Source organism: Lissotriton vulgaris, chromosome 3_1, assembly GCF_964263255.1.
Source record: "Lissotriton vulgaris chromosome 3_1, aLisVul1.2, whole genome shotgun sequence".
In the NCBI taxonomy this organism is placed as follows: domain Eukaryota; kingdom Metazoa; phylum Chordata; class Amphibia; order Caudata; family Salamandridae; genus Lissotriton; species Lissotriton vulgaris.
This window is the reverse complement of record NC_141689.1, coordinates 1258381021-1258406027: the sequence shown is the minus strand read 5'-3', so window position 1 is coordinate 1258406027 and position 25007 is coordinate 1258381021. Positions and strand designations below refer to the sequence as shown.

General features: G+C 48.6%; 1 protein-coding gene across 1 annotated transcript in view; it reads left to right on the top strand.

The window, feature by feature from the left end:
• The window catches only part of SCARB2 (scavenger receptor class B member 2), a 567669-nt gene that overhangs the window by 185280 nt on the left and 357382 nt on the right, over window positions 1–25007 (top strand). Inside the window, exon 3 of the mRNA XM_086961781.1 lies at window positions 15902–16049. Within this exon, the coding sequence (XP_086817907.1) occupies window positions 15902–16049 (148 nt within the window). The remainder of the gene's footprint in view (window positions 1–15901; window positions 16050–25007) is intronic.

The following is a 25007-nucleotide window of genomic DNA, read 5'->3' as shown; positions in this document are numbered from 1 at the left end:
GGGATTTTCAAGGCAAAACATCTTTATTGCAAAATAAAAGGCGGATGCATTTCGGCCGGTGTGGCCTCTTCAGCGCCTGCGGTAGTGGAAACGGGAGTCCTCACGCTCTGCAGTATAGAGTGCACCCCTCCGCACTGGATTGGTGCAAATGTTAGCTCCGCCCCTCAGCAGGATCCTCAGGTGATAGTGTTCAGGGTCCGAGAAGATCAGCGGACTCCAAAGCCCAGGATGCAACAGTGGCTCCCAGGTGAGTAATGCTGGGGGGCGGTCTGTGTGAGGGGGGCTCTGCAAAACGTTGATGCCCGCAAGATGAAACAAAGAATCTCGCCCTGGATCCTCTTGACCCCAACAACCGAAAGTCCAAGCACAAAGTGTAGCGTGAGCAGGAGGTGCATACAACCCGCCCTGGCTGAGAAAATGTCTCGCAATATCGCTGCAGGTGCTAGGGCTGTCGGCGGGTCTGGAGACATTCAGCAACCTGAAGAAACAACCAGTGCCGGAGCAAAGTCCAGAAGCTCCAGACCACTAGTGAAGAGGGGGCTCCTGAATTGCGCCTCTGGGAAGCGCGAACAATGTGAAGAACGCGGCTCCTCTCAAAGAAAGGAGCAGGAACCTCTGCGGGGATTTTCAAGGCAAAACATCTTTATTGCAAAATAAAAGGCGGATGCATTTCGGCCGGTGTGGCCTCTTCAGCGCCTGCGGTAGTGGAAACGGGAGTCCTCACGCTCTGCAGTATAGAGTGCACCCCTCCGCACTGGATTGGTGCAAATGTTAGCTCCGCCCCTCAGCAGGATCCTCAGGTGATAGTGTTCAGGGTCCGAGAAGATCAGCGGACTCCAAAGCCCAGGATGCAACAGTGGCTCCCAGGTGAGTAATGCTGGGGGGCGGTCTGTGTGAGGGGGGCTCTGCAAAACGTTGATGCCCGCAAGATGAAACAAAGAATCTCGCCCTGGATCCTCTTGACCCCAACAACCGAAAGTCCAAGCACAAAGTGTAGCGTGAGCAGGAGGTGCATACAACCCGCCCTGGCTGAGAAAATGTCTCGCAATATCGCTGCAGGTGCTAGGGCTGTCGGCGGGTCTGGAGACATTCAGCAACCTGAAGAAACAACCAGTGCCGGAGCAAAGTCCAGAAGCTCCAGACCACTAGTGAAGAGGGGGCTCCTGAATTGCGCCTCTGGGAAGCGCGAACAATGTGAAGAACGCGGCTCCTCTCAAAGAAAGGAGCAGGAACCTCTGCGGGGATTTTCAAGGCAAAACATCTTTATTGCAAAATAAAAGGCGGATGCATTTCGGCCGGTGTGGCCTCTTCAGCGCCTGCGGTAGTGGAAACGGGAGTCCTCACGCTCTGCAGTATAGAGTGCACCCCTCCGCACTGGATTGGTGCAAATGTTAGCTCCGCCCCTCAGCAGGATCCTCAGGTGATAGTGTTCAGGGTCCGAGAAGATCAGCGGACTCCAAAGCCCAGGATGCAACAGTGGCTCCCAGGTGAGTAATGCTGGGGGGCGGTCTGTGTGAGGGGGGCTCTGCAAAACGTTGATGCCCGCAAGATGAAACAAAGAATCTCGCCCTGGATCCTCTTGACCCCAACAACCGAAAGTCCAAGCACAAAGTGTAGCGTGAGCAGGAGGTGCATACAACCCGCCCTGGCTGAGAAAATGTCTCGCAATATCGCTGCAGGTGCTAGGGCTGTCGGCGGGTCTGGAGACATTCAGCAACCTGAAGAAACAACCAGTGCCGGAGCAAAGTCCAGAAGCTCCAGACCACTAGTGAAGAGGGGGCTCCTGAATTGCGCCTCTGGGAAGCGCGAACAATGTGAAGAACGCGGCTCCTCTCAAAGAAAGGAGCAGGAACCTCTGCGGGGATTTTCAAGGCAAAACATCTTTATTGCAAAATAAAAGGCGGATGCATTTCGGCCGGTGTGGCCTCTTCAGCGCCTGCGGTAGTGGAAACGGGAGTCCTCACGCTCTGCAGTATAGAGTGCACCCCTCCGCACTGGATTGGTGCAAATGTTAGCTCCGCCCCTCAGCAGGATCCTCAGGTGATAGTGTTCAGGGTCCGAGAAGATCAGCGGACTCCAAAGCCCAGGATGCAACAGTGGCTCCCAGGTGAGTAATGCTGGGGGGCGGTCTGTGTGAGGGGGGCTCTGCAAAACGTTGATGCCCGCAAGATGAAACAAAGAATCTCGCCCTGGATCCTCTTGACCCCAACAACCGAAAGTCCAAGCACAAAGTGTAGCGTGAGCAGGAGGTGCATACAACCCGCCCTGGCTGAGAAAATGTCTCGCAATATCGCTGCAGGTGCTAGGGCTGTCGGCGGGTCTGGAGACATTCAGCAACCTGAAGAAACAACCAGTGCCGGAGCAAAGTCCAGAAGCTCCAGACCACTAGTGAAGAGGGGGCTCCTGAATTGCGCCTCTGGGAAGCGCGAACAATGTGAAGAACGCGGCTCCTCTCAAAGAAAGGAGCAGGAACCTCTGCGGGGATTTTCAAGGCAAAACATCTTTATTGCAAAATAAAAGGCGGATGCATTTCGGCCGGTGTGGCCTCTTCAGCGCCTGCGGTAGTGGAAACGGGAGTCCTCACGCTCTGCAGTATAGAGTGCACCCCTCCGCACTGGATTGGTGCAAATGTTAGCTCCGCCCCTCAGCAGGATCCTCAGGTGATAGTGTTCAGGGTCCGAGAAGATCAGCGGACTCCAAAGCCCAGGATGCAACAGTGGCTCCCAGGTGAGTAATGCTGGGGGGCGGTCTGTGTGAGGGGGGCTCTGCAAAACGTTGATGCCCGCAAGATGAAACAAAGAATCTCGCCCTGGATCCTCTTGACCCCAACAACCGAAAGTCCAAGCACAAAGTGTAGCGTGAGCAGGAGGTGCATACAACCCGCCCTGGCTGAGAAAATGTCTCGCAATATCGCTGCAGGTGCTAGGGCTGTCGGCGGGTCTGGAGACATTCAGCAACCTGAAGAAACAACCAGTGCCGGAGCAAAGTCCAGAAGCTCCAGACCACTAGTGAAGAGGGGGCTCCTGAATTGCGCCTCTGGGAAGCGCGAACAATGTGAAGAACGCGGCTCCTCTCAAAGAAAGGAGCAGGAACCTCTGCGGGGATTTTCAAGGCAAAACATCTTTATTGCAAAATAAAAGGCGGATGCATTTCGGCCGGTGTGGCCTCTTCAGCGCCTGCGGTAGTGGAAACGGGAGTCCTCACGCTCTGCAGTATAGAGTGCACCCCTCCGCACTGGATTGGTGCAAATGTTAGCTCCGCCCCTCAGCAGGATCCTCAGGTGATAGTGTTCAGGGTCCGAGAAGATCAGCGGACTCCAAAGCCCAGGATGCAACAGTGGCTCCCAGGTGAGTAATGCTGGGGGGCGGTCTGTGTGAGGGGGGCTCTGCAAAACGTTGATGCCCGCAAGATGAAACAAAGAATCTCGCCCTGGATCCTCTTGACCCCAACAACCGAAAGTCCAAGCACAAAGTGTAGCGTGAGCAGGAGGTGCATACAACCCGCCCTGGCTGAGAAAATGTCTCGCAATATCGCTGCAGGTGCTAGGGCTGTCGGCGGGTCTGGAGACATTCAGCAACCTGAAGAAACAACCAGTGCCGGAGCAAAGTCCAGAAGCTCCAGACCACTAGTGAAGAGGGGGCTCCTGAATTGCGCCTCTGGGAAGCGCGAACAATGTGAAGAACGCGGCTCCTCTCAAAGAAAGGAGCAGGAACCTCTGCGGGGATTTTCAAGGCAAAACATCTTTATTGCAAAATAAAAGGCGGATGCATTTCGGCCGGTGTGGCCTCTTCAGCGCCTGCGGTAGTGGAAACGGGAGTCCTCACGCTCTGCAGTATAGAGTGCACCCCTCCGCACTGGATTGGTGCAAATGTTAGCTCCGCCCCTCAGCAGGATCCTCAGGTGATAGTGTTCAGGGTCCGAGAAGATCAGCGGACTCCAAAGCCCAGGATGCAACAGTGGCTCCCAGGTGAGTAATGCTGGGGGGCGGTCTGTGTGAGGGGGGCTCTGCAAAACGTTGATGCCCGCAAGATGAAACAAAGAATCTCGCCCTGGATCCTCTTGACCCCAACAACCGAAAGTCCAAGCACAAAGTGTAGCGTGAGCAGGAGGTGCATACAACCCGCCCTGGCTGAGAAAATGTCTCGCAATATCGCTGCAGGTGCTAGGGCTGTCGGCGGGTCTGGAGACATTCAGCAACCTGAAGAAACAACCAGTGCCGGAGCAAAGTCCAGAAGCTCCAGACCACTAGTGAAGAGGGGGCTCCTGAATTGCGCCTCTGGGAAGCGCGAACAATGTGAAGAACGCGGCTCCTCTCAAAGAAAGGAGCAGGAACCTCTGCGGGGATTTTCAAGGCAAAACATCTTTATTGCAAAATAAAAGGCGGATGCATTTCGGCCGGTGTGGCCTCTTCAGCGCCTGCGGTAGTGGAAACGGGAGTCCTCACGCTCTGCAGTATAGAGTGCACCCCTCCGCACTGGATTGGTGCAAATGTTAGCTCCGCCCCTCAGCAGGATCCTCAGGTGATAGTGTTCAGGGTCCGAGAAGATCAGCGGACTCCAAAGCCCAGGATGCAACAGTGGCTCCCAGGTGAGTAATGCTGGGGGGCGGTCTGTGTGAGGGGGGCTCTGCAAAACGTTGATGCCCGCAAGATGAAACAAAGAATCTCGCCCTGGATCCTCTTGACCCCAACAACCGAAAGTCCAAGCACAAAGTGTAGCGTGAGCAGGAGGTGCATACAACCCGCCCTGGCTGAGAAAATGTCTCGCAATATCGCTGCAGGTGCTAGGGCTGTCGGCGGGTCTGGAGACATTCAGCAACCTGAAGAAACAACCAGTGCCGGAGCAAAGTCCAGAAGCTCCAGACCACTAGTGAAGAGGGGGCTCCTGAATTGCGCCTCTGGGAAGCGCGAACAATGTGAAGAACGCGGCTCCTCTCAAAGAAAGGAGCAGGAACCTCTGCGGGGATTTTCAAGGCAAAACATCTTTATTGCAAAATAAAAGGCGGATGCATTTCGGCCGGTGTGGCCTCTTCAGCGCCTGCGGTAGTGGAAACGGGAGTCCTCACGCTCTGCAGTATAGAGTGCACCCCTCCGCACTGGATTGGTGCAAATGTTAGCTCCGCCCCTCAGCAGGATCCTCAGGTGATAGTGTTCAGGGTCCGAGAAGATCAGCGGACTCCAAAGCCCAGGATGCAACAGTGGCTCCCAGGTGAGTAATGCTGGGGGGCGGTCTGTGTGAGGGGGGCTCTGCAAAACGTTGATGCCCGCAAGATGAAACAAAGAATCTCGCCCTGGATCCTCTTGACCCCAACAACCGAAAGTCCAAGCACAAAGTGTAGCGTGAGCAGGAGGTGCATACAACCCGCCCTGGCTGAGAAAATGTCTCGCAATATCGCTGCAGGTGCTAGGGCTGTCGGCGGGTCTGGAGACATTCAGCAACCTGAAGAAACAACCAGTGCCGGAGCAAAGTCCAGAAGCTCCAGACCACTAGTGAAGAGGGGGCTCCTGAATTGCGCCTCTGGGAAGCGCGAACAATGTGAAGAACGCGGCTCCTCTCAAAGAAAGGAGCAGGAACCTCTGCGGGGATTTTCAAGGCAAAACATCTTTATTGCAAAATAAAAGGCGGATGCATTTCGGCCGGTGTGGCCTCTTCAGCGCCTGCGGTAGTGGAAACGGGAGTCCTCACGCTCTGCAGTATAGAGTGCACCCCTCCGCACTGGATTGGTGCAAATGTTAGCTCCGCCCCTCAGCAGGATCCTCAGGTGATAGTGTTCAGGGTCCGAGAAGATCAGCGGACTCCAAAGCCCAGGATGCAACAGTGGCTCCCAGGTGAGTAATGCTGGGGGGCGGTCTGTGTGAGGGGGGCTCTGCAAAACGTTGATGCCCGCAAGATGAAACAAAGAATCTCGCCCTGGATCCTCTTGACCCCAACAACCGAAAGTCCAAGCACAAAGTGTAGCGTGAGCAGGAGGTGCATACAACCCGCCCTGGCTGAGAAAATGTCTCACAATATCGCTGCAGGTGCTAGGGCTGTCGGCGGGTCTGGAGACATTCAGCAACCTGAAGAAACAACCAGTGCCGGAGCAAAGTCCAGAAGCTCCAGACCACTAGTGAAGAGGGGGCTCCTGAATTGCGCCTCTGGGAAGCGCGAACAATGTGAAGAACGCGGCTCCTCTCAAAGAAAGGAGCAGGAACCTCTGCGGGGATTTTCAAGGCAAAACATCTTTATTGCAAAATAAAAGGCGGATGCATTTCGGCCGGTGTGGCCTCTTCAGCGCCTGCGGTAGTGGAAACGGGAGTCCTCACGCTCTGCAGTATAGAGTGCACCCCTCCGCACTGGATTGGTGCAAATGTTAGCTCCGCCCCTCAGCAGGATCCTCAGGTGATAGTGTTCAGGGTCCGAGAAGATCAGCGGACTCCAAAGCCCAGGATGCAACAGTGGCTCCCAGGTGAGTAATGCTGGGGGGCGGTCTGTGTGAGGGGGGCTCTGCAAAACGTTGATGCCCGCAAGATGAAACAAAGAATCTCGCCCTGGATCCTCTTGACCCCAACAACCGAAAGTCCAAGCACAAAGTGTAGCGTGAGCAGGAGGTGCATACAACCCGCCCTGGCTGAGAAAATGTCTCGCAATATCGCTGCAGGTGCTAGGGCTGTCGGCGGGTCTGGAGACATTCAGCAACCTGAAGAAACAACCAGTGCCGGAGCAAAGTCCAGAAGCTCCAGACCACTAGTGAAGAGGGGGCTCCTGAATTGCGCCTCTGGGAAGCGCGAACAATGTGAAGAACGCGGCTCCTCTCAAAGAAAGGAGCAGGAACCTCTGCGGGGATTTTCAAGGCAAAACATCTTTATTGTAAAATAAAAGGCGGATGCATTTCGGCCGGTGTGGCCTCTTCAGCGCCTGCGGTAGTGGAAACGGGAGTCCTCACGCTCTGCAGTATAGAGTGCACCCCTCCGCACTGGATTGGTGCAAATGTTAGCTCCGCCCCTCAGCAGGATCCTCAGGTGATAGTGTTCAGGGTCCGAGAAGATCAGCGGACTCCAAAGCCCAGGATGCAACAGTGGCTCCCAGGTGAGTAATGCTGGGGGGCGGTCTGTGTGAGGGGGGCTCTGCAAAACGTTGATGCCCGCAAGATGAAACAAAGAATCTCGCCCTGGATCCTCTTGACCCCAACAACCGAAAGTCCAAGCACAAAGTGTAGCGTGAGCAGGAGGTGCATACAACCCGCCCTGGCTGAGAAAATGTCTCGCAATATCGCTGCAGGTGCTAGGGCTGTCGGCGGGTCTGGAGACATTCAGCAACCTGAAGAAACAACCAGTGCCGGAGCAAAGTCCAGAAGCTCCAGACCACTAGTGAAGAGGGGGCTCCTGAATTGCGCCTCTGGGAAGCGCGAACAATGTGAAGAACGCGGCTCCTCTCAAAGAAAGGAGCAGGAACCTCTGCGGGGATTTTCAAGGCAAAACATCTTTATTGCAAAATAAAAGGCGGATGCATTTCGGCCGGTGTGGCCTCTTCAGCGCCTGCGGTAGTGGAAACGGGAGTCCTCACGCTCTGCAGTATAGAGTGCACCCCTCCGCACTGGATTGGTGCAAATGTTAGCTCCGCCCCTCAGCAGGATCCTCAGGTGATAGTGTTCAGGGTCCGAGAAGATCAGCGGACTCCAAAGCCCAGGATGCAACAGTGGCTCCCAGGTGAGTAATGCTGGGGGGCGGTCTGTGTGAGGGGGGCTCTGCAAAACGTTGATGCCCGCAAGATGAAACAAAGAATCTCGCCCTGGATCCTCTTGACCCCAACAACCGAAAGTCCAAGCACAAAGTGTAGCGTGAGCAGGAGGTGCATACAACCCGCCCTGGCTGAGAAAATGTCTCGCAATATCGCTGCAGGTGCTAGGGCTGTCGGCGGGTCTGGAGACATTCAGCAACCTGAAGAAACAACCAGTGCCGGAGCAAAGTCCAGAAGCTCCAGACCACTAGTGAAGAGGGGGCTCCTGAATTGCGCCTCTGGGAAGCGCGAACAATGTGAAGAACGCGGCTCCTCTCAAAGAAAGGAGCAGGAACCTCTGCGGGGATTTTCAAGGCAAAACATCTTTATTGCAAAATAAAAGGCGGATGCATTTCGGCCGGTGTGGCCTCTTCAGCGCCTGCGGTAGTGGAAACGGGAGTCCTCACGCTCTGCAGTATAGAGTGCACCCCTCCGCACTGGATTGGTGCAAATGTTAGCTCCGCCCCTCAGCAGGATCCTCAGGTGATAGTGTTCAGGGTCCGAGAAGATCAGCGGACTCCAAAGCCCAGGATGCAACAGTGGCTCCCAGGTGAGTAATGCTGGGGGGCGGTCTGTGTGAGGGGGGCTCTGCAAAACGTTGATGCCCGCAAGATGAAACAAAGAATCTCGCCCTGGATCCTCTTGACCCCAACAACCGAAAGTCCAAGCACAAAGTGTAGCGTGAGCAGGAGGTGCATACAACCCGCCCTGGCTGAGAAAATGTCTCGCAATATCGCTGCAGGTGCTAGGGCTGTCGGCGGGTCTGGAGACATTCAGCAACCTGAAGAAACAACCAGTGCCGGAGCAAAGTCCAGAAGCTCCAGACCACTAGTGAAGAGGGGGCTCCTGAATTGCGCCTCTGGGAAGCGCGAACAATGTGAAGAACGCGGCTCCTCTCAAAGAAAGGAGCAGGAACCTCTGCGGGGATTTTCAAGGCAAAACATCTTTATTGCAAAATAAAAGGCGGATGCATTTCGGCCGGTGTGGCCTCTTCAGCGCCTGCGGTAGTGGAAACGGGAGTCCTCACGCTCTGCAGTATAGAGTGCACCCCTCCGCACTGGATTGGTGCAAATGTTAGCTCCGCCCCTCAGCAGGATCCTCAGGTGATAGTGTTCAGGGTCCGAGAAGATCAGCGGACTCCAAAGCCCAGGATGCAACAGTGGCTCCCAGGTGAGTAATGCTGGGGGGCGGTCTGTGTGAGGGGGGCTCTGCAAAACGTTGATGCCCGCAAGATGAAACAAAGAATCTCGCCCTGGATCCTCTTGACCCCAACAACCGAAAGTCCAAGCACAAAGTGTAGCGTGAGCAGGAGGTGCATACAACCCGCCCTGGCTGAGAAAATGTCTCGCAATATCGCTGCAGGTGCTAGGGCTGTCGGCGGGTCTGGAGACATTCAGCAACCTGAAGAAACAACCAGTGCCGGAGCAAAGTCCAGAAGCTCCAGACCACTAGTGAAGAGGGGGCTCCTGAATTGCGCCTCTGGGAAGCGCGAACAATATATATATACTTGAACACACATCACAATATGTTGGTTTTTTAAATGCTAATTCCTAACTATAACGTGTGTGAAACCTATGGTTTTTACAGTGAATATATATATATTTAACCAAAACCAGCAGTAAAAACCTTGTCCCAATTTTCTAATAGCTTGATTGCTAAAGTGCGGCCTCAGTAAGCCTAGAGTTAGCAGCAGTCAACTTATAAGTCGGTGTGCCTTCCCTGAATGACTGATGTCTGGTCTCTCAGCTCTCGTCGAGTCTCAGTATGTAGAAATCTGCCCTCAAGAGGCCCAGAAAAAAGAACCCCATGCAGTATCTTTGTAGATTAACTATTTTGTAGCCTTGCCTAAGCTCTCCAAAAGTTCATCTGCTTCTTGGACTGTTTTTAGGTTGTACATCTTGTTATACATAATTTTCAGGAGTGCAGGGAACTTTAACTGTCCACCGCACCCAGTTTCTTAAATTTGTCTATTTTCTTGCCCAGCTCCCACTGTCTGTCTAGTGTTGCACAGGCTAAGTCGGAACGAATTTCGTAAGAAAAGTTCCTGGGTTTCAAGGATTTTTGCTTCAGAGCACAGTTTAGAATTTTTATTTCAAGGAGAACGTGAGGAAGTTTATGAGGATCTTCCTTGGTTTGGACCGATTAGGATGTATTCTAAAAGGGTCCCTATGAATTCTGGGAATATCCTTTTTTAAGTCCTTCTCTGTTTCTTCTATCTTCAAAGAGTCTTTTAAAAGAGTCATGATGACGGACTTGATGTCATCTCCTTCTCTCCCCTCTGGGACATTCAGGAGGCGTAGATTGTTTCTCTGTGAATTATTTTCAAGCTTCTCAAGCCTGTCCCGCAGTGATACTTCATCTTTCTTCAGTTGTGTAATTTCTAATCTTGCAAATCTCGGGTCATCCCTTAATTCTCCTACTGAACTTTCTAAGGCCACTGTCGTGGAATTTAGGAGTTCAATTTTCTTCTCCAATGATTCACAGAACACCCGACTCTCCCCTTGATTTGCTTCTGAGATAGAGAACCCCTTCCTGATATCCACAGACAAAGAAGAAAAGAGAGCCTTCATAGAGGCTGCCAACGACCCAGCAATTTCCTGCTCCTTAGAGACCAAGGCTAGCTCTGCGCTGTCCTTGTCACCCTAGTTTGACAGACTGGATTTATTTCTTGCAAGTTGTCGCTATTTATATCCAAGTCCCTACTTTGAGCTGCACCAGAGACTACCAATGCCATTTTAAGAGAAGACTGTAGTGCGGGAGGAGGACTGTTTTGTTCTTCCATCCTACTTTGGGAGGGTGCCAACTCACCCTGCCCCTTTGTGCGCTTTCTTAAATCCTCTCCTTGTTTAGCCACGTCCAACACAAATGGCTGAACTCTGAAATAGGACAGCAGGGATGGAGTTATCTTGAGCCTAGAATCTGAGGAGAAATTGGCTCTAGCGGACCTAACTGCCTTGATATTCCTGCCTTTGACCTCACAGTGCTCGAAAGTAGAGTGGTTACCAACAGAAGCTATATCTGAGGTTACACAATCCCTTATTTCCTCTCCTGATTTGGGCTATTACCTATGCTCAATTAACCTTCTTGAGGATGTTTGTTGCTTCTGCTTCTGCTTCTGCTTGTAAACTTTGCCTTCGTTGACCCACCGCCTCTCCTCCTACCTCTCCTGCTGCCTGTATTTGGAAGCTCATCCCACCCTCTTGGAGCTTGTGGTCAGGGTTAAAACTAGAATGGCATAGGGAGCCAAAAAACTATGGGGCAGATTCACAAGCTCCTTGCTACACTTGTACGCTGCCGTTGCGTCACTTTTGTGATGCAGCGGCGGCGTAAACCATGCTCCACGTTGCAACTTATTTACAACGTGACGCATATAGGCAGTTGCATCACGTTGTAAAGCACTGCGCCACATGAAACCTGTGCCAGGTTTCATGTGGGCGTACCCTCGCAGGAAAGCCCCGTAAAACTGATGCAGTGAAATCTGCAAGATTTCACTGAGTTAGTTTTACGATGCTGCTGTGTCAAATCCTTACGCCGGCTTGAAGCAGGCATAAGGAGTGACGCACCACGTTAAGTATGGGCGGCCCCTGTGCATTGCAGGAGTTGTGTCGCCCTTGCAACGCGACTCCAGCAATGCGAGGCCCGTACGCCACAAGATGCGTCACGCATCTGCCCCTCCTTGCACCATGGTGCGCCTTATTGTAAATGCGATGCATCCGTGGTGGCGCAAGGGGGGATTGCGTGACGCATCTGTTATGGCGCATCCCTGCTGATTTGCAGAGATGCACCAGGAGTTGTAAATCTGCCCCTATGGATTTAGGCCCAGATCGCTGTACTGGTGGGAATGTATGACATTGTTCTGCATTCTGTCCATCAAATGTTCTTTTTGCATTTGTCGCCCAGAGTGGGACAGGTATGCACAGATGTAGGTTCCATGTTCTCCATGCCACTGGAGTCAAGCTATCCAGAAGATGTTATGTTATGCTATGTTAACTGCCATTTATATAGCGCCAAAATCACCAATGATATCTAAGGGCCATATGTATCAACAAACCCTTTTGCGATTACTAAATAGCGATTTTTAAGGAATCGCTATTTAGGAATCGCAAAATGGTATGTATGAAGAAATTCGCTTTTTTTTAGCGATTCCTTAATCTTCCTTATTTGCGAATTCGCAATTAAGGAATAACTTCCAATGCATTCCTATGGGCCAGGAGGCCCATAGGAATGATTGCGAAATAATTCTCAAATTGCGAATTTGCAATTTGCTAATTGCAATTTGAGAATTATTTCAGGGGTGCAGGGGTGTCTCAAAGACACCCTGCTGCACCCCTGAAATGTACATGAGTGTGCATGTGTGTGCATCACATGCCACCTCCAAAAATGCCAAATTGTGCATTTTTTGAAGAATTCGCAAGTTACCATCAACTACAAGTTGGTGGTAATTTGCAAATTCTTAACCATAATTCGCAGCCCAAAAATGCTACATACATAGCATTTAAGGAATCGCAAAATTGTGATTCCTTAAATGCTATGGCAAAATAAGGAATCGCAAATCTTTGCTATTCCTTATTTTGCGAATATTTCATACATCCCAACACAAGCAAAAAGGCCGTTTGCGATTCGCAAAGGCCGAAATTCTGCGAATTTAGGCCTTTGCGATTCGAAAAAGGCTTGATACATAAGCCCTTAGTGATTTTGGTACTAGGGTGAATGCATAACATTGTTCTGCATTATGTCCATCAATTGTTCTTTTTACAGGGTCTCTCTCTCTCTTGCCTAGGTACGATTCAAAATTCGAACCGCCTTTCGATAACAAAGTCCCTCCCAGGGCGTGCTTTAGAACATATTTAGTCTAGCGTCTTCTTACCATTGTAGTACTATGTTCTATCGTCTTCGCATCCGGTTCAAAAGGGCATCTCGATTTCAACCCCCTCTCCATACTACTCTATTTATAGTCCGACCTGATTACATTGTTCTCACCGTTTTGCAGTTTCTAAGCACTGTACTTAACAGATGTTATCATTGCCCAATTTATGGTGCCTCACCAAGCAAAGAGCTGCTACAGCATTACCAGCCTTCCCAACCCATCATGTACATGTGACTGGTGGGTTGGGACACTGCTATTTCGTTTAGCTGTTAGCAACCAATCTTAGTGCTCTAAAACCAGATATCAGTTGTGATATGCTAAAAAGATGGCTATTCATATTGCTGAAACAGCATTCTGTTACAGCTGCTGTGATTAGAAGCCATTCAATTTGTGAGTAAGTCCTTCTCTTTTTTCCCTATTTTAACTGGCTACTTGGCAGCAAATCAAAATAGAAATTAGCTACTGTACCTATTGGGTAATGGCATTTCAAACACGTGAAGTTTTGTGCGTTCAACACATGTCTTCCGCTTTTTTTATATAGTTGTCGGGATGGCAGGGTCCTCTGCATGGTATATAGTTGTATTCTCCTGCCCTAAGTGGTCAACAGCATCTATCTGGTATCCTGTTTTTTTTATTTTATCCGTAGCTTCACTTATCTAGCTTGTATGCAAAGGCATTAGCCTGTTTCTTTGACATGAGTGGATACTCAACAAATCTGTGCCCTGTAGTATCACACCAAGTGTGCCCTCATTGTACAGACAGTGACCTACTGTCCCTATAATGGGTTTTGTACATAGAGTTGTGGTGACAGCATACTATGTTTCCTGAATCCACAGTTGAAACCACACCTTTTTCTGTGTCACTGGAGTTGGTACTTATGTAAAGATCGGACTGTATGTGTTAACTTAGGCCGCAAGTGTGTGTTACATGCATGGTTTATATGAGTGAACCAGAGTAATGGAGATCTGTGGGATCCATTTCAGACCCCGCACTCCCAGCATAGTTCACAAGATGGAGAGAATGTTTCTTTATCAGACAGTGGAATTGCACTACTGGCCTTCCTTAAGCTGGAGGGAGGATACATATACACTGAAGTGGGGCAAGAGGACACAGCTCTTTTAGAAAATCGATTAGACCTGTTACTGAGAGTAGGTACTGATTAATGTTTTTGAAGGACTCCAATTTGACAGATGATGGGGATGAAGGATAGGACAGCGGTGTTTGTTGCTCCTGATGAAAGGGACCCCTTGGGTGAGGCCAGCCTTTTGTCTTTTTTTCTGATCACTCTTAAGTGTGGCTCATGACAGTCAGGTGCAGAAAGCTCACACCACTTTGTGCCTCTGTTGTGGTGCTCCAGACTAGAGACTAGTATGCTGTGAGAGCTGTCTGGATTGGACACTATAAGAAGAACCACTCAAACTATTTCTAAAAGTGCACCTCCCTTCTTCTTTGACTTTGATTACCTGTCCCGAGGCACCTAGAATCCAAATTGCCTGCTGAGAGAGGGAAGCAGCCTGCCCACCATGCAGGACGTTTGACTGTTCAGGAGGACCGAGGTGGAGCATGACCCTAGTGAGGCAAAAGTGGACAGCTTTAGAGAGCAATGTGTATGCACTACTCTTGGGAGGCCCCAGACTCTCAAGTATGATTCCTGGTGGGAATCTTGAAGCGGAAGCATTACTAGAGCCAAAATGCCCACTATGTGAAGCTGAGACTTGACCCAAACAGCAGTGCAAAATAAGCAAAGCTTCAGCGTAATCTGAGCTGCTGTGCCTAATCTGTGAAGTTGCAGTGTTATCTGAGACACTTAACCCAATCTGCATAGTTGCTGTGTGACCTGATCCACTGCGCCCTTATTGTGAAACCGCAGAGTGACCCAAAGCCACTTTACCTGCATCCGGTTGCTGCATGACCCAGAGCTGCTGTGCAACTTGTGATATTACTGTGCCAGAAGTCATTGTCCTCCATCCAGCATTCGAAGTTTGTGCAAGACCTCACCATTTGCTGAGCCCGACCATGCATGTCTGATGCTGACCATGCATGTCTGATCCTATCTGGACCTGACCAGCTCAAGTGAGGCTGCACCAAGCATTTGCAGGACAAGCACTGAGAACATTCAGCACTCCACTGAACATCTGTCCGTGTCCGTAGTGGCATCAAGCAGATGCCACTTGTGTGTGTCTCGCCCAGGAGAATTGAGCTCTCTCTGAGTTCTGACTTGTTGACTTGTATGCTTCCACTGCTGCTTGCATCCAGGAAACTGAAGAAGCTGGGAGGAACTCTAGGCTCACACTTCACCGGGAAGAGGCTGAGCAGGGAATCAGCGAAAGAACCAGGCAGCCACTTGAGAAGCATTGACCTGTTAAGGGACTGAAGGAGTCCAGTTGAGTGAGAACAAGTGAAATGAGTTAACAAGACGCTAACAAAAGAGTACTGGGGTTATCTGCACCTGGGACTAATCACACTAAAACCAAACCTAGGGAGCGGACCGCCTAGACAATGGGGGTGGGAGAGAAGGAGGGGGTTGGGGGCAAGGTCAGAATCAGGATGAGGCGGCATTCTCCTCTAGCCCCTGGACCTTAAATTACATTTTCCTATATTTAGAATTATGTTCCAGGTTGCATTAAAGTAATTTTCTTCTTTAAAGTGAAGCACTAGGTTGGGCAATCATTTAATATACTAATGTGTGTTTAAATACTGCGCTCGCACACGCCTCCCCTACTTCCCTGAGAAACCAGCGATTGCTTACCATTGCCACCACTGAGGGTCAAGTACTGACGGGGTTGTACATAGAAGGACAGACCCCGAGACATCAGAAACAAACGATATTAACCCCACATTTGAGACTCAGTAGATAGTGCTTTCCTTGTGGCCACTAAACAGGGTCCGACACTAGTCCACAAATGGCCCGATTTGTGGCACTCTTCTAAAACAAATTGTATTCAGGAGGCAGGCTAAACAAACATGGCAGATTCATTTTGGTTACAGTTTTGGCCCAAGGTTTGGCCCACCCTAACTGTTAGTAGGTCTCATGTATAATTTGGGTCATTTGTTGACAGGGACCTCCTTGTCCAGTTTTCCATTTGAAACGTTTGAAGTAGATGCATGCAATGAGCACAATTTGTTCTTTTCTTTTGTGTGTGTGTGTAAGGTGAACATGTAAGAGACCTATCAAACGAAGGCAAAGTGTTTTGTGTCAGCAATTTTTAAGAAATATGTCGACATATATTACGAAACTCACTATTATTATAATGTTTTGCTGCTCTTCTTTTCTTAGGGAGTACAGACCAAGGGAAGAGGTCGCATTTTTGGACAATGGCACAAAAATATTTGCTGCTACTACAAAGTCGTACATCTTTGTACCTGAAAAGTCCATTGGAGACCCACACGTTGACATGATCAGAACTGTTAACATACCTGCAGTGGTAAGAATGTGTTGCAATAGTGTGAAGCACTGTCGCTATTGAAGCTTTGGTTTGATATCTAATAACAACAATGCCTTCTAATGATTATTTGACGCAATTTACATCATCTACAGTGGAGTTAATTCATTGTGTCCAGATTTTCTTTTGGGAACACAGCTACATATTTTTAGCTTTTTGTGATTGAACCACAGTGAAGTTGCTAACATAGCACAGAAATTACACCACATTTTTCTCGTTTGAAAGGATGGGGGCATTCCAAGTAATCTCGCTGACTGTGAAGCCTATTCTTTTTATTATTTTGAACGGCCGCTTCCTTAAACATGCAGACACAAGTAACTTGCATCACTGAAAAGAACAAGCATTTACAATGCAATGGTTTCACCTTTGGAAAAGTTTGAGCTATTGGCATTGCTTATGACATTTCTTTTTTTTTTTACTTATAAATAAATGGCATTGTTATTTACATTGCCAACCTCAATGAAGGTCGAAGTCTCACAATGCCTGTCTCTCACAAGGCACACAGATACACAGCAGTCACCTACTTCACAAGGCATAACATACACTCAACTTCCGGCATCACAAGATACACAATGCACTGCAGTACCTTATGCAAAATGCACAAAGTGGGAGGGGGGCGGGAAAGGCACGGACAGCGGGAGGGGGGCGGGCAGGCTCACGGACAGCGGGAAGGGGGCGGGCAGGCACAGGGACAGTGGGAGGGGGGTGGGCAGGCACACGGCAATCTGTCTAACATATAGAGATTTCATATCAAAGTGGTGTGAGGGGGAGAAAAGTGTTGATTGAGACACTGAAGAACATTTCCCCTTCCACAAATATTAGTATTGTTTGTTTCACAGTCTCATATTTTCAGAACAAAAACATGTTCGATTATAATTATCAATAGCAATGTAATTGTGTTTACTCATTCATCTAACACTGCTAACAATGACTGGTGAAGTCAAAAAGTCCTGCATGTTTTAGGCCTATGTTTGTTGTTTTAAGTCTCATCTTTAATTGCGAAGGCCACACCTCTTTGAAAGGATTCCTAGTTATGGGTCCCTGGCCACGCCGCTTTTTAATAAGCCCCTAACATTTTCATTCCACTCCAAGCCCTGAATTTAAAAATATTGTTATGGAACCTCTGCAGGTTTGTGCCATATGTACTAATCTGTGCGGTTATCATAGATTGCCACCGCATACCTAACCATCTCATCGCTATAATGCGGCAAATCCAGTGATATCGACTTCATGAACATGCATTAAGGTGTACATGCCGTTTCGTGGCACACCCTTTAATGTGGTGACATAAGTTGTGTCCAGGCGCTACCGCATGACTAGTGAGATCTCCCTAAAATGTAACTTAGGCTGGACACTTTAGAGCTAGATAAAGGCTTTTCGCATTTGTGAGCTTGTCGTCATTGATCTACATAACCTCTGTGCAAAACCCCCATATGTTGTGCTTTTTATAAAGTATGAACCCCAATATTGAATTTAAGCACTGGGAATACTCCACAACCCTTTTCTAAACGATTTACATGCGGCATACAGGCTTTCATGGCACGGGAGGGGGGCGGGCAGAAACAGGGACAGCGGGAGGGGAGCGGGCAGGCACACGGACAGCGGGAGGGTGTTGCGGGGAGGCACACGGACAGCGGGAAGGGGGCGGGCAGGCACACGGACAGCGGTAGGGGGGCGGGCAGGCACACGGACAGCGGGAGGGTGGAGGGAACGGCAAGAAAGGCACTCACCTGGACTTCCTCCGGCGGCGGTCGGCCGCTGAATGACCAAATGAAACCTCGACGTCGGAAAAAATAAACCCCGCCCACGGCCGCGATGACGATCGGAGAGGGAAGAAATGTTCTCAGTGCTTGTCCTGCAGCCTTCGACGAGGCGAAACCTAAAAATGACATCATAGATTCTATTATTATTAATAATTAATCATTTGCCCACTTCTTTTGCCATTTGTTGAAGACACTACTGGACATGATGGCTGCAATGCTTTGGTAAGAATTAGCAATGCTAAAAACAGTTTTACACTAAAATACACCAGTGATCTTTCCAAACTGCTGTTCAACATTTTCCTGGTGAACTTCAACTCTATGTCAAAAGTGTCGACCATAAAGAACAGGAATATACCCAGTCCCCCAAATTCGAGGTCGACCGCCCTAGCCTTTAGGCCAACTCCTCTCCCCAGTTGATAGGGATATTTGCCATTGGCAGTAAAACCATGCTCCTGCTGGGTTCTTAAATGTTATGAAATCGTGCTTTTCCCTAGCACTTGACATTTAATAGGCATTCCATGTAAATAAGGAGAGTTTTCACAATTCACGCGAGACACACCTCTTTAGAGTCGCCCTAGTCTCTCGTTTAAAATGGTATGAGGTTGGTCGATTTCCTTGAGTGCTGAGCAACAGTGGGGCCGCAAACTACAGACATATCACTTATCAGCTCTCACTGACAAGCCATGCATCCAAAATGCTCCTTATATTGAAGCGGTTTATGGCTAGGAAAAAAACACCTTTTGCGAGGAAGCCTGATTCCCCACTTATTGTGTCTTACTCGACAAAAATCTATCCCTCACATCAATGTCCTCAGACCTGCGACTCAGGGAGTTAAAATACCTCATCTGTACCTACTTTCCAAATATGCCACTGTTTTGAATGTGGCTTCTCGCCAATAACCCACACCCAATCACTGCATTCCCACCTGGGAGGAAAATATATCATTACACCTTTGAATAATATACACTTTTAAGCATGTCTTACCACCCCTGGCACAGCAAGACTGCAACACAAAACAAACAGCACTTTTTGGAAAGGAGTTTATTTAACAAAATGCAAAGACTCTCACATTTAGAATAAGGCTTGGGGTTTATTACATAATACTCTCTAAACAAAGGCTGTCTCAGATACCAAAGGCATTCGATTCAAATATATGTAGAAAACCTATAATCTAAAGGCATGAATCAATAACTGAGCAAATTCATAATCTTAATGGCATGAATCAATAATTATACTGATTAATAAACAAGCAATAACTGATATAAGGTAAGATACACTGGACGTCCTGCGAGAGATCAGAAAGATATATATACAGAGTAGAGGATCACTCTGGATGTGCACCTCCCCACACCACAAAGAAAACACCTCAAACGATCACAGCCACTGGCTCACATCCCAATGGCAATAACCACAAAACTCAATACATCACCTAATGCATACACTGCCCACTTCTGGCCGGGGGAAGTCTTCACACAGCCAGGGATCAGAGCTCAGCAATCAGGGTTCAATCCGAGATAGGCACGCCTGCCCTCACTCTGATTCCAAACTCCCAAACTTCCATTTATTTATTTATTTATTTATTTTATTTATTTCGATTTATATAGCGCGTTATAACCCAGGGGTCTCTAAGCGCTTTATCAGGGTCCAAACATCGAGTACTGTGGAGGATAACTGTTCATAAAAAAGGTTACAGACTACCCCATGCTTGCTGGAAAAGCACTGTTCTTAGTTTCTTTCGGAAGGCCAACAAATTAGTCTCCTTCCGTAATTCGATTGGCAGCTTGTTCCAGGCTGTAGGGAGCAGATATGAAAAGGCACGTCCACCTACTGTGGCCAGTCTGCACCGTGGTTGAACAAGAAGAGAGGCGTCAGCAGATCGAAGTGTCCGTGCTGGACTATAGGGGATGAGGCGAGATTTCATGTACATTGGAGCCTTTCCGTACAGGGCTGTGTGAACAATGCACAATCCTTTAAACATCACCCTTTGCTTAACCGGCAACCAGTGCAGTTCTTGCATAAGGGTAGATGCATGCGTATTCCTAGGTTTTTTAAAGATAAGCCTGGCAGCGTCGTTCATAACAACCTGCAGCTTACGCAAAAGTTTTTGTGGCAGTCCTATATATAGCGAATTGCCATAGTCAAGCCTGGCCAAGATCGTGGCAGAGACCGCTCGCCTCAGAGTGGAAAAGGACAACAAAGGTGAAACTTTCCTCAGTTGTCGAAGGAGGCCGACGCAGGTCCCTACTACCGTCCTCACTTGTTTTTGCATAGACAGCCTGCCGTCCACCTGGATGCCCAAACTCTTGACCACAGTAGCTGGTTCTGGAGGTGACCCTAATTCTCTAGGCCAGAAATCCTCAATCCATGGGTTCCCTGCGATGGTGATTGGCAGTACCTCGGTCTTATCCGGATTGATTTTTAATGAATTCCTGGACATCCAGTTGGCTGTGTGCTTCAGGATGTTCTGTAGTCTTACGAGGCCACCCGGACCCTGATCGAGTTGGATCACTAATTGGGTGTCATCCGCATCGTTGTATACATAGCAGTCCATCTGATTAAGCAGTCTGATCAGGGGTTGTAAATAGATGTTAAAGAGTAGGGGCGACAGGGCAGACCCTTGTGGCACTCCGCAGGCGATCGATGTATTGGTGGAAAGGAGATCACCGAGCTGTACTCTCTGGAACCTCCCTTCAAGAAAGGAAGAGAGCCATGCGTGTGCTGTGCCCTCGATGCCGAAATCCATCATCCGCGACAATAGTTGTTTATGACAGACGGTATCAAATGCCGCGGAGAGGTCAAACAGCACTAGGGCGCTTGGAGTTTTCTTATCTGCCCTGTTCCTCAAATCATCCAGAATAGACAGCATAACGAGTTCCGTGCTGTGATTCGCACGGAACCCAGCTTGGTTTGGCTCAAATAAGTTGTTATTTTCCAGATGTTCCGACAGGATAGTGAGTACGTGTTGCTCTACCACCTTCGTCAGGAACGGCAGCTGAGATATGGGCCTGAAATTTTTTATGCATTTCACATCCGCCCCAGCTTTTTTCAATAGGGGAATCAGCCGGGCTTCCTTAAAAAAAGACGGGACTTGGCCTGTTTGTAACGAAGTATTTAGTAAATTCAACATTTCGTCCTCTATACCTGGCAGTGCCAGTTTAAACACCTCTGGTGGACACGGGTCTGCAGAGGAGCCCGATTTAACCCGACTCAGAAGAGCTGGCAGCCTTTCCTTTGTAATCAAGGAAAAGGCTGTTAACAGACTAGTCACCGATGTCCTGTCAGGTATGTCCAGCAAGGGACAGTCAAACTCAGGGGTTGTGCCAATTTCCGCTACTAAGTCAGAGATTTTGTTGACAAAGAAATCTTGAAATTTTTGGCAGTCCTCTTGAATGAACTCCAAAGTTTGTTCTTTGTTTTTCCTGAGTTCTGTGAGGACATTTCCACCAGACCAGTGGAGGCTCCCCCTTTTAATACAAGTGGAAACGTTGGTCGAAGCTTCTAGCAAGCCTCGCCTCCTTTTCCCATCAGATTCCGTACCACTCCATGCCAAGGACACAGCATCGGCTGATCAGGCCTTTGCTATGACTTTGAGAAGGAGCCTGTACATTCCTCTGATCAGAACGGGGTTCTACTAGCACACAGAGTGCAGAAACAAGTGAAAGCAAAACATTCCCTCTTCAGCTCTGCAGCTCCGTGCAGGACAGAAAGGCCCAAAGCAAGATGGAATTGAAAAGCAAGATGACATGAGAGTATGTCAAAGGCAATAGTCAGAAAGCAAGGTAAAGTCAGAAAACAGAATGGTTAAAGCCAATAGTAAGAACTCCTAATTCTCACCAATGCACACACATTCCTGCACACCTTCAAATACACATCCCACACGCTCTGCTAAGACTGTTCCACTCCGTAATAGCTCTCACTGAACGATAGCAAGATTACAGAACAGAAGAAAAGAAGGCATATGCAGGACCATCCTACATGAAGGAACACACTAAAATCAATTGAAATGGTGGTGGAGAGGGTCATCATAGGTTGCCAAAATCACAAGAGTAGCTCATTTATTACAGCCACTTTTAACAGAAGTTCTGTGCCGGACTGCTCCAAAGGGACATTCACAAGCAGAATTATTTTCACATGGGTGAAGGCTCTCTGAAAAGATACTTCCCCAGGTATCATCGCCCTGCTGGACTAGTCAGGCCAGAATCATTTCAGGAGGGGCACCTTTAGACAGCAGATGGTCTTCGTTTTCCAATGGCTTTTTCTACGCCCCCCCCAGCTGTATTTCCAGTGAAACAATGTATTTGTCTGTTTCCTTTTCATGGCTACCTGACAACCTTTCTGCACCCAGGGTGAAGGTAGAAGAGGGAGTGGCGTACACAATTTCATCACAAGTGACCTAAATAATGAAGGAATTGCTTGTCTGGGGTTTCTTTTCGGTCAGAATCCCAGTTCAGGAGTCAATGGAAGAGAGGCATAATAAGAAAATGGAGTCTCTCCCTTTCCAGCTGTGCTTCTACCATGCAAACTGGGGTCCAGAGAGAAAGGTTCTAGCTCCCGGAGCTGCTGCTTATATGATCCTGTTTTTTTAAGTCGTGGAGGCATTTTTCGCATTACCTGAGGTGAGCTGGGGTCACTGACAGGCCGTGCCAGCCCATGTGGTTATTATTGAGAGCACTTCAGCCACAGCCCTAGGATAAATCCTGGAAGTCCCTGGTGCGAGCATTGCATAATTTCCCTGCTTTTATCCACTCTCCCGCTGTTAGGGCATTTAGGTCTTGTCTTCACCAATACAGAGGACATTCTGCTGGTGTAATGTATCTATTCTTAGCACTGAGAGGGTTAACATCAGAATGCATTTTCAATAGCACAAAGCATTCCATTCTCTGCCCTCTCTACCACAGACATTGCTCTTGACACAATTTCCAATGTTATGCTCATTTCTCTGATGTGGCTGGCTACTTTCTTTTCTAGGATGACCATCAATCAAACTTCCACGATTATTGGAGCCATAACTCAGCCCCTAACTTACAGAATTTCCTATACATTTTTCTATTCCAGGTCACCATACAATATTCTTGTATGATTTACTTGGAATGACCCTCCACTTGTAGAACCTAGCCAAGAAAACTGTTATCATGGGGGGTTTAAATTCAAGGGCTGATGGAAAGAAATCTAAATTGGCAACCAACTTTTTGGAAAACATAGCTGCCCGTTGCTCCAGCCAGATATCGCGGGGTCCAATACTCATAGCCAGACACAATATGGACCTGGTGTTTACGCTCAGCCTTTACCTCACCAGCACAACGGTCTAAGCACAAAAATGGGCAGTTCCAGGTTATGAAATTCCTTAAAATATCTACTTGCCCAAAGGAGGGAATGCGTTATAAATCTACATACCCTGTATAAAAATCCACTTATACTATTTGAGGCTATGCAGTAAGATTATAGCATTATAGACCGCCGTAGCGGGCTATACCGGCTGTTAAAATGGCCCACTACCGCGTTAAAGGCCCGAGCCAAAGGCACAGGACTTTAACAAGGTAGCGGGACTTTAATAGCTGGTAAAGCCCCCTACGAAGGGCTATAAGGCTACTAGAACATTCTGCCACTAGAGGGCTGAATGTTCTAACAAATAAAACAAAGCCTTCAGGGAGCTCAAGGGGATTGAAATCTCCTCAGGCTTCCTGCAGCCTATGTTCACAGCCACAGCTGTGAACAAAGAAGAATTGGAATGTTGGAGCTCCGGACTTATACCAGCCGTTATAAGCCAGGAGCACTGCATTGTTTTCAATGGAGCTTCCAACATTCCAATGTTCTAATACAAATTATGCCAGCATTATCGCATCAGAGCCCTGAAAATATCCTCTCTGGTTATGCCAGGGTTCGTGTTATGCAAGGGTTTGGATGCTGGCTAGTCTCTGATAATGACACATTTCTGATTTGAGCAAACATTGAACGCACCAGCGTTCTCTTTGTCAGTTGTTTCAATAGTCAAAAGCTAGGTTTATGAATAACTGCTGGTGAGAGCAGTGTTTTGATCACAGCAGGGTTGTGAATATGGCAGTGCTTTTATTATTATACAAGATTTCTAATTACATCAGAATTCAGTCTTTGCCATTGTTATAACACTACTATTACTCACTCTCTTGCTTTGTTTTTTGAAGAATCATCTTGTGAAATGCTTTGGAAAATGTACTTTCTAGTATTCCCTCGGATTCCCAAATGCTACTGGAAACGAACCCAGACTATATTTGGAGTCCAGTGCCTGTGTTTCCCTCCGAGAATCAGTGCGACTACTCACAGTCTGAACTTCTCCGCTTGAGTGCAATGTGTAATTTCTTGGGCGATCGCATCATCTCCCTTCTCCTCAGCTCCCTTGTTTGCCATATTTGTGATTATTGACACGATTGAGGTATATGTAAGGATACCCTTATTATAAGAAAGACAGGATGCCTTGGCAGGTTAACTCTGGTTTATTCTCGGAGCGCCGGGACCACGTCTTAACTCTACGCGGTTGGCGCCAGCACAAAATGACCGCCTACCACTTCTGCTTCACCCCTTCCGGTTCCGGTCACCTGAAACACTAGACCGATACCACATATCTCCCCCCCTTAATGCACAACAGAATGTATCAAAATTTTAACACTGGAACAGTCTTACTTGTAGTCCATTTCAAAGTCCTTGAATTGCTCCGGAGTTCTTATAGTTCTTCCTGCTCTCGTCTTTATCGCTCCTTCTCTTCTCACATTTCCTTGTTCATCAGACCCTGGTTCACTTGTCTCTGTTCCTTCATGGGTGCCTCCCGCCTTTTCCTTCACCGACCTACTCTTGCTTCTGTCCTTTGTACCGCTGGTTCCTCTGACTTCTCCGTCCTCCCCGATAGCTCTCTCCTCTACTTGCTGCGTACTTTCATCTACCTGCTCCGTGCTCCTTCCACCACTTTCTTCCTCGTCTCTCTCGACGTTCTCTTTCCCTTCGTCAGTCTCTGCTCCCCATTCCAAGATTTTGCTGCACTTCGCCATTCTGTCTTGCGGCCATACTTTTCCATCGCTGACTAGTGCCGATCTGGCGTATGGCTCTAGGACTTGGAGGGGTGGTGTGAATTTACTCTCCCGCTTTCTCTTCAAGGTCGCCACCTTCACTCTTACCCAATCTCCTTTCTCTAACCACACTCCTTGTA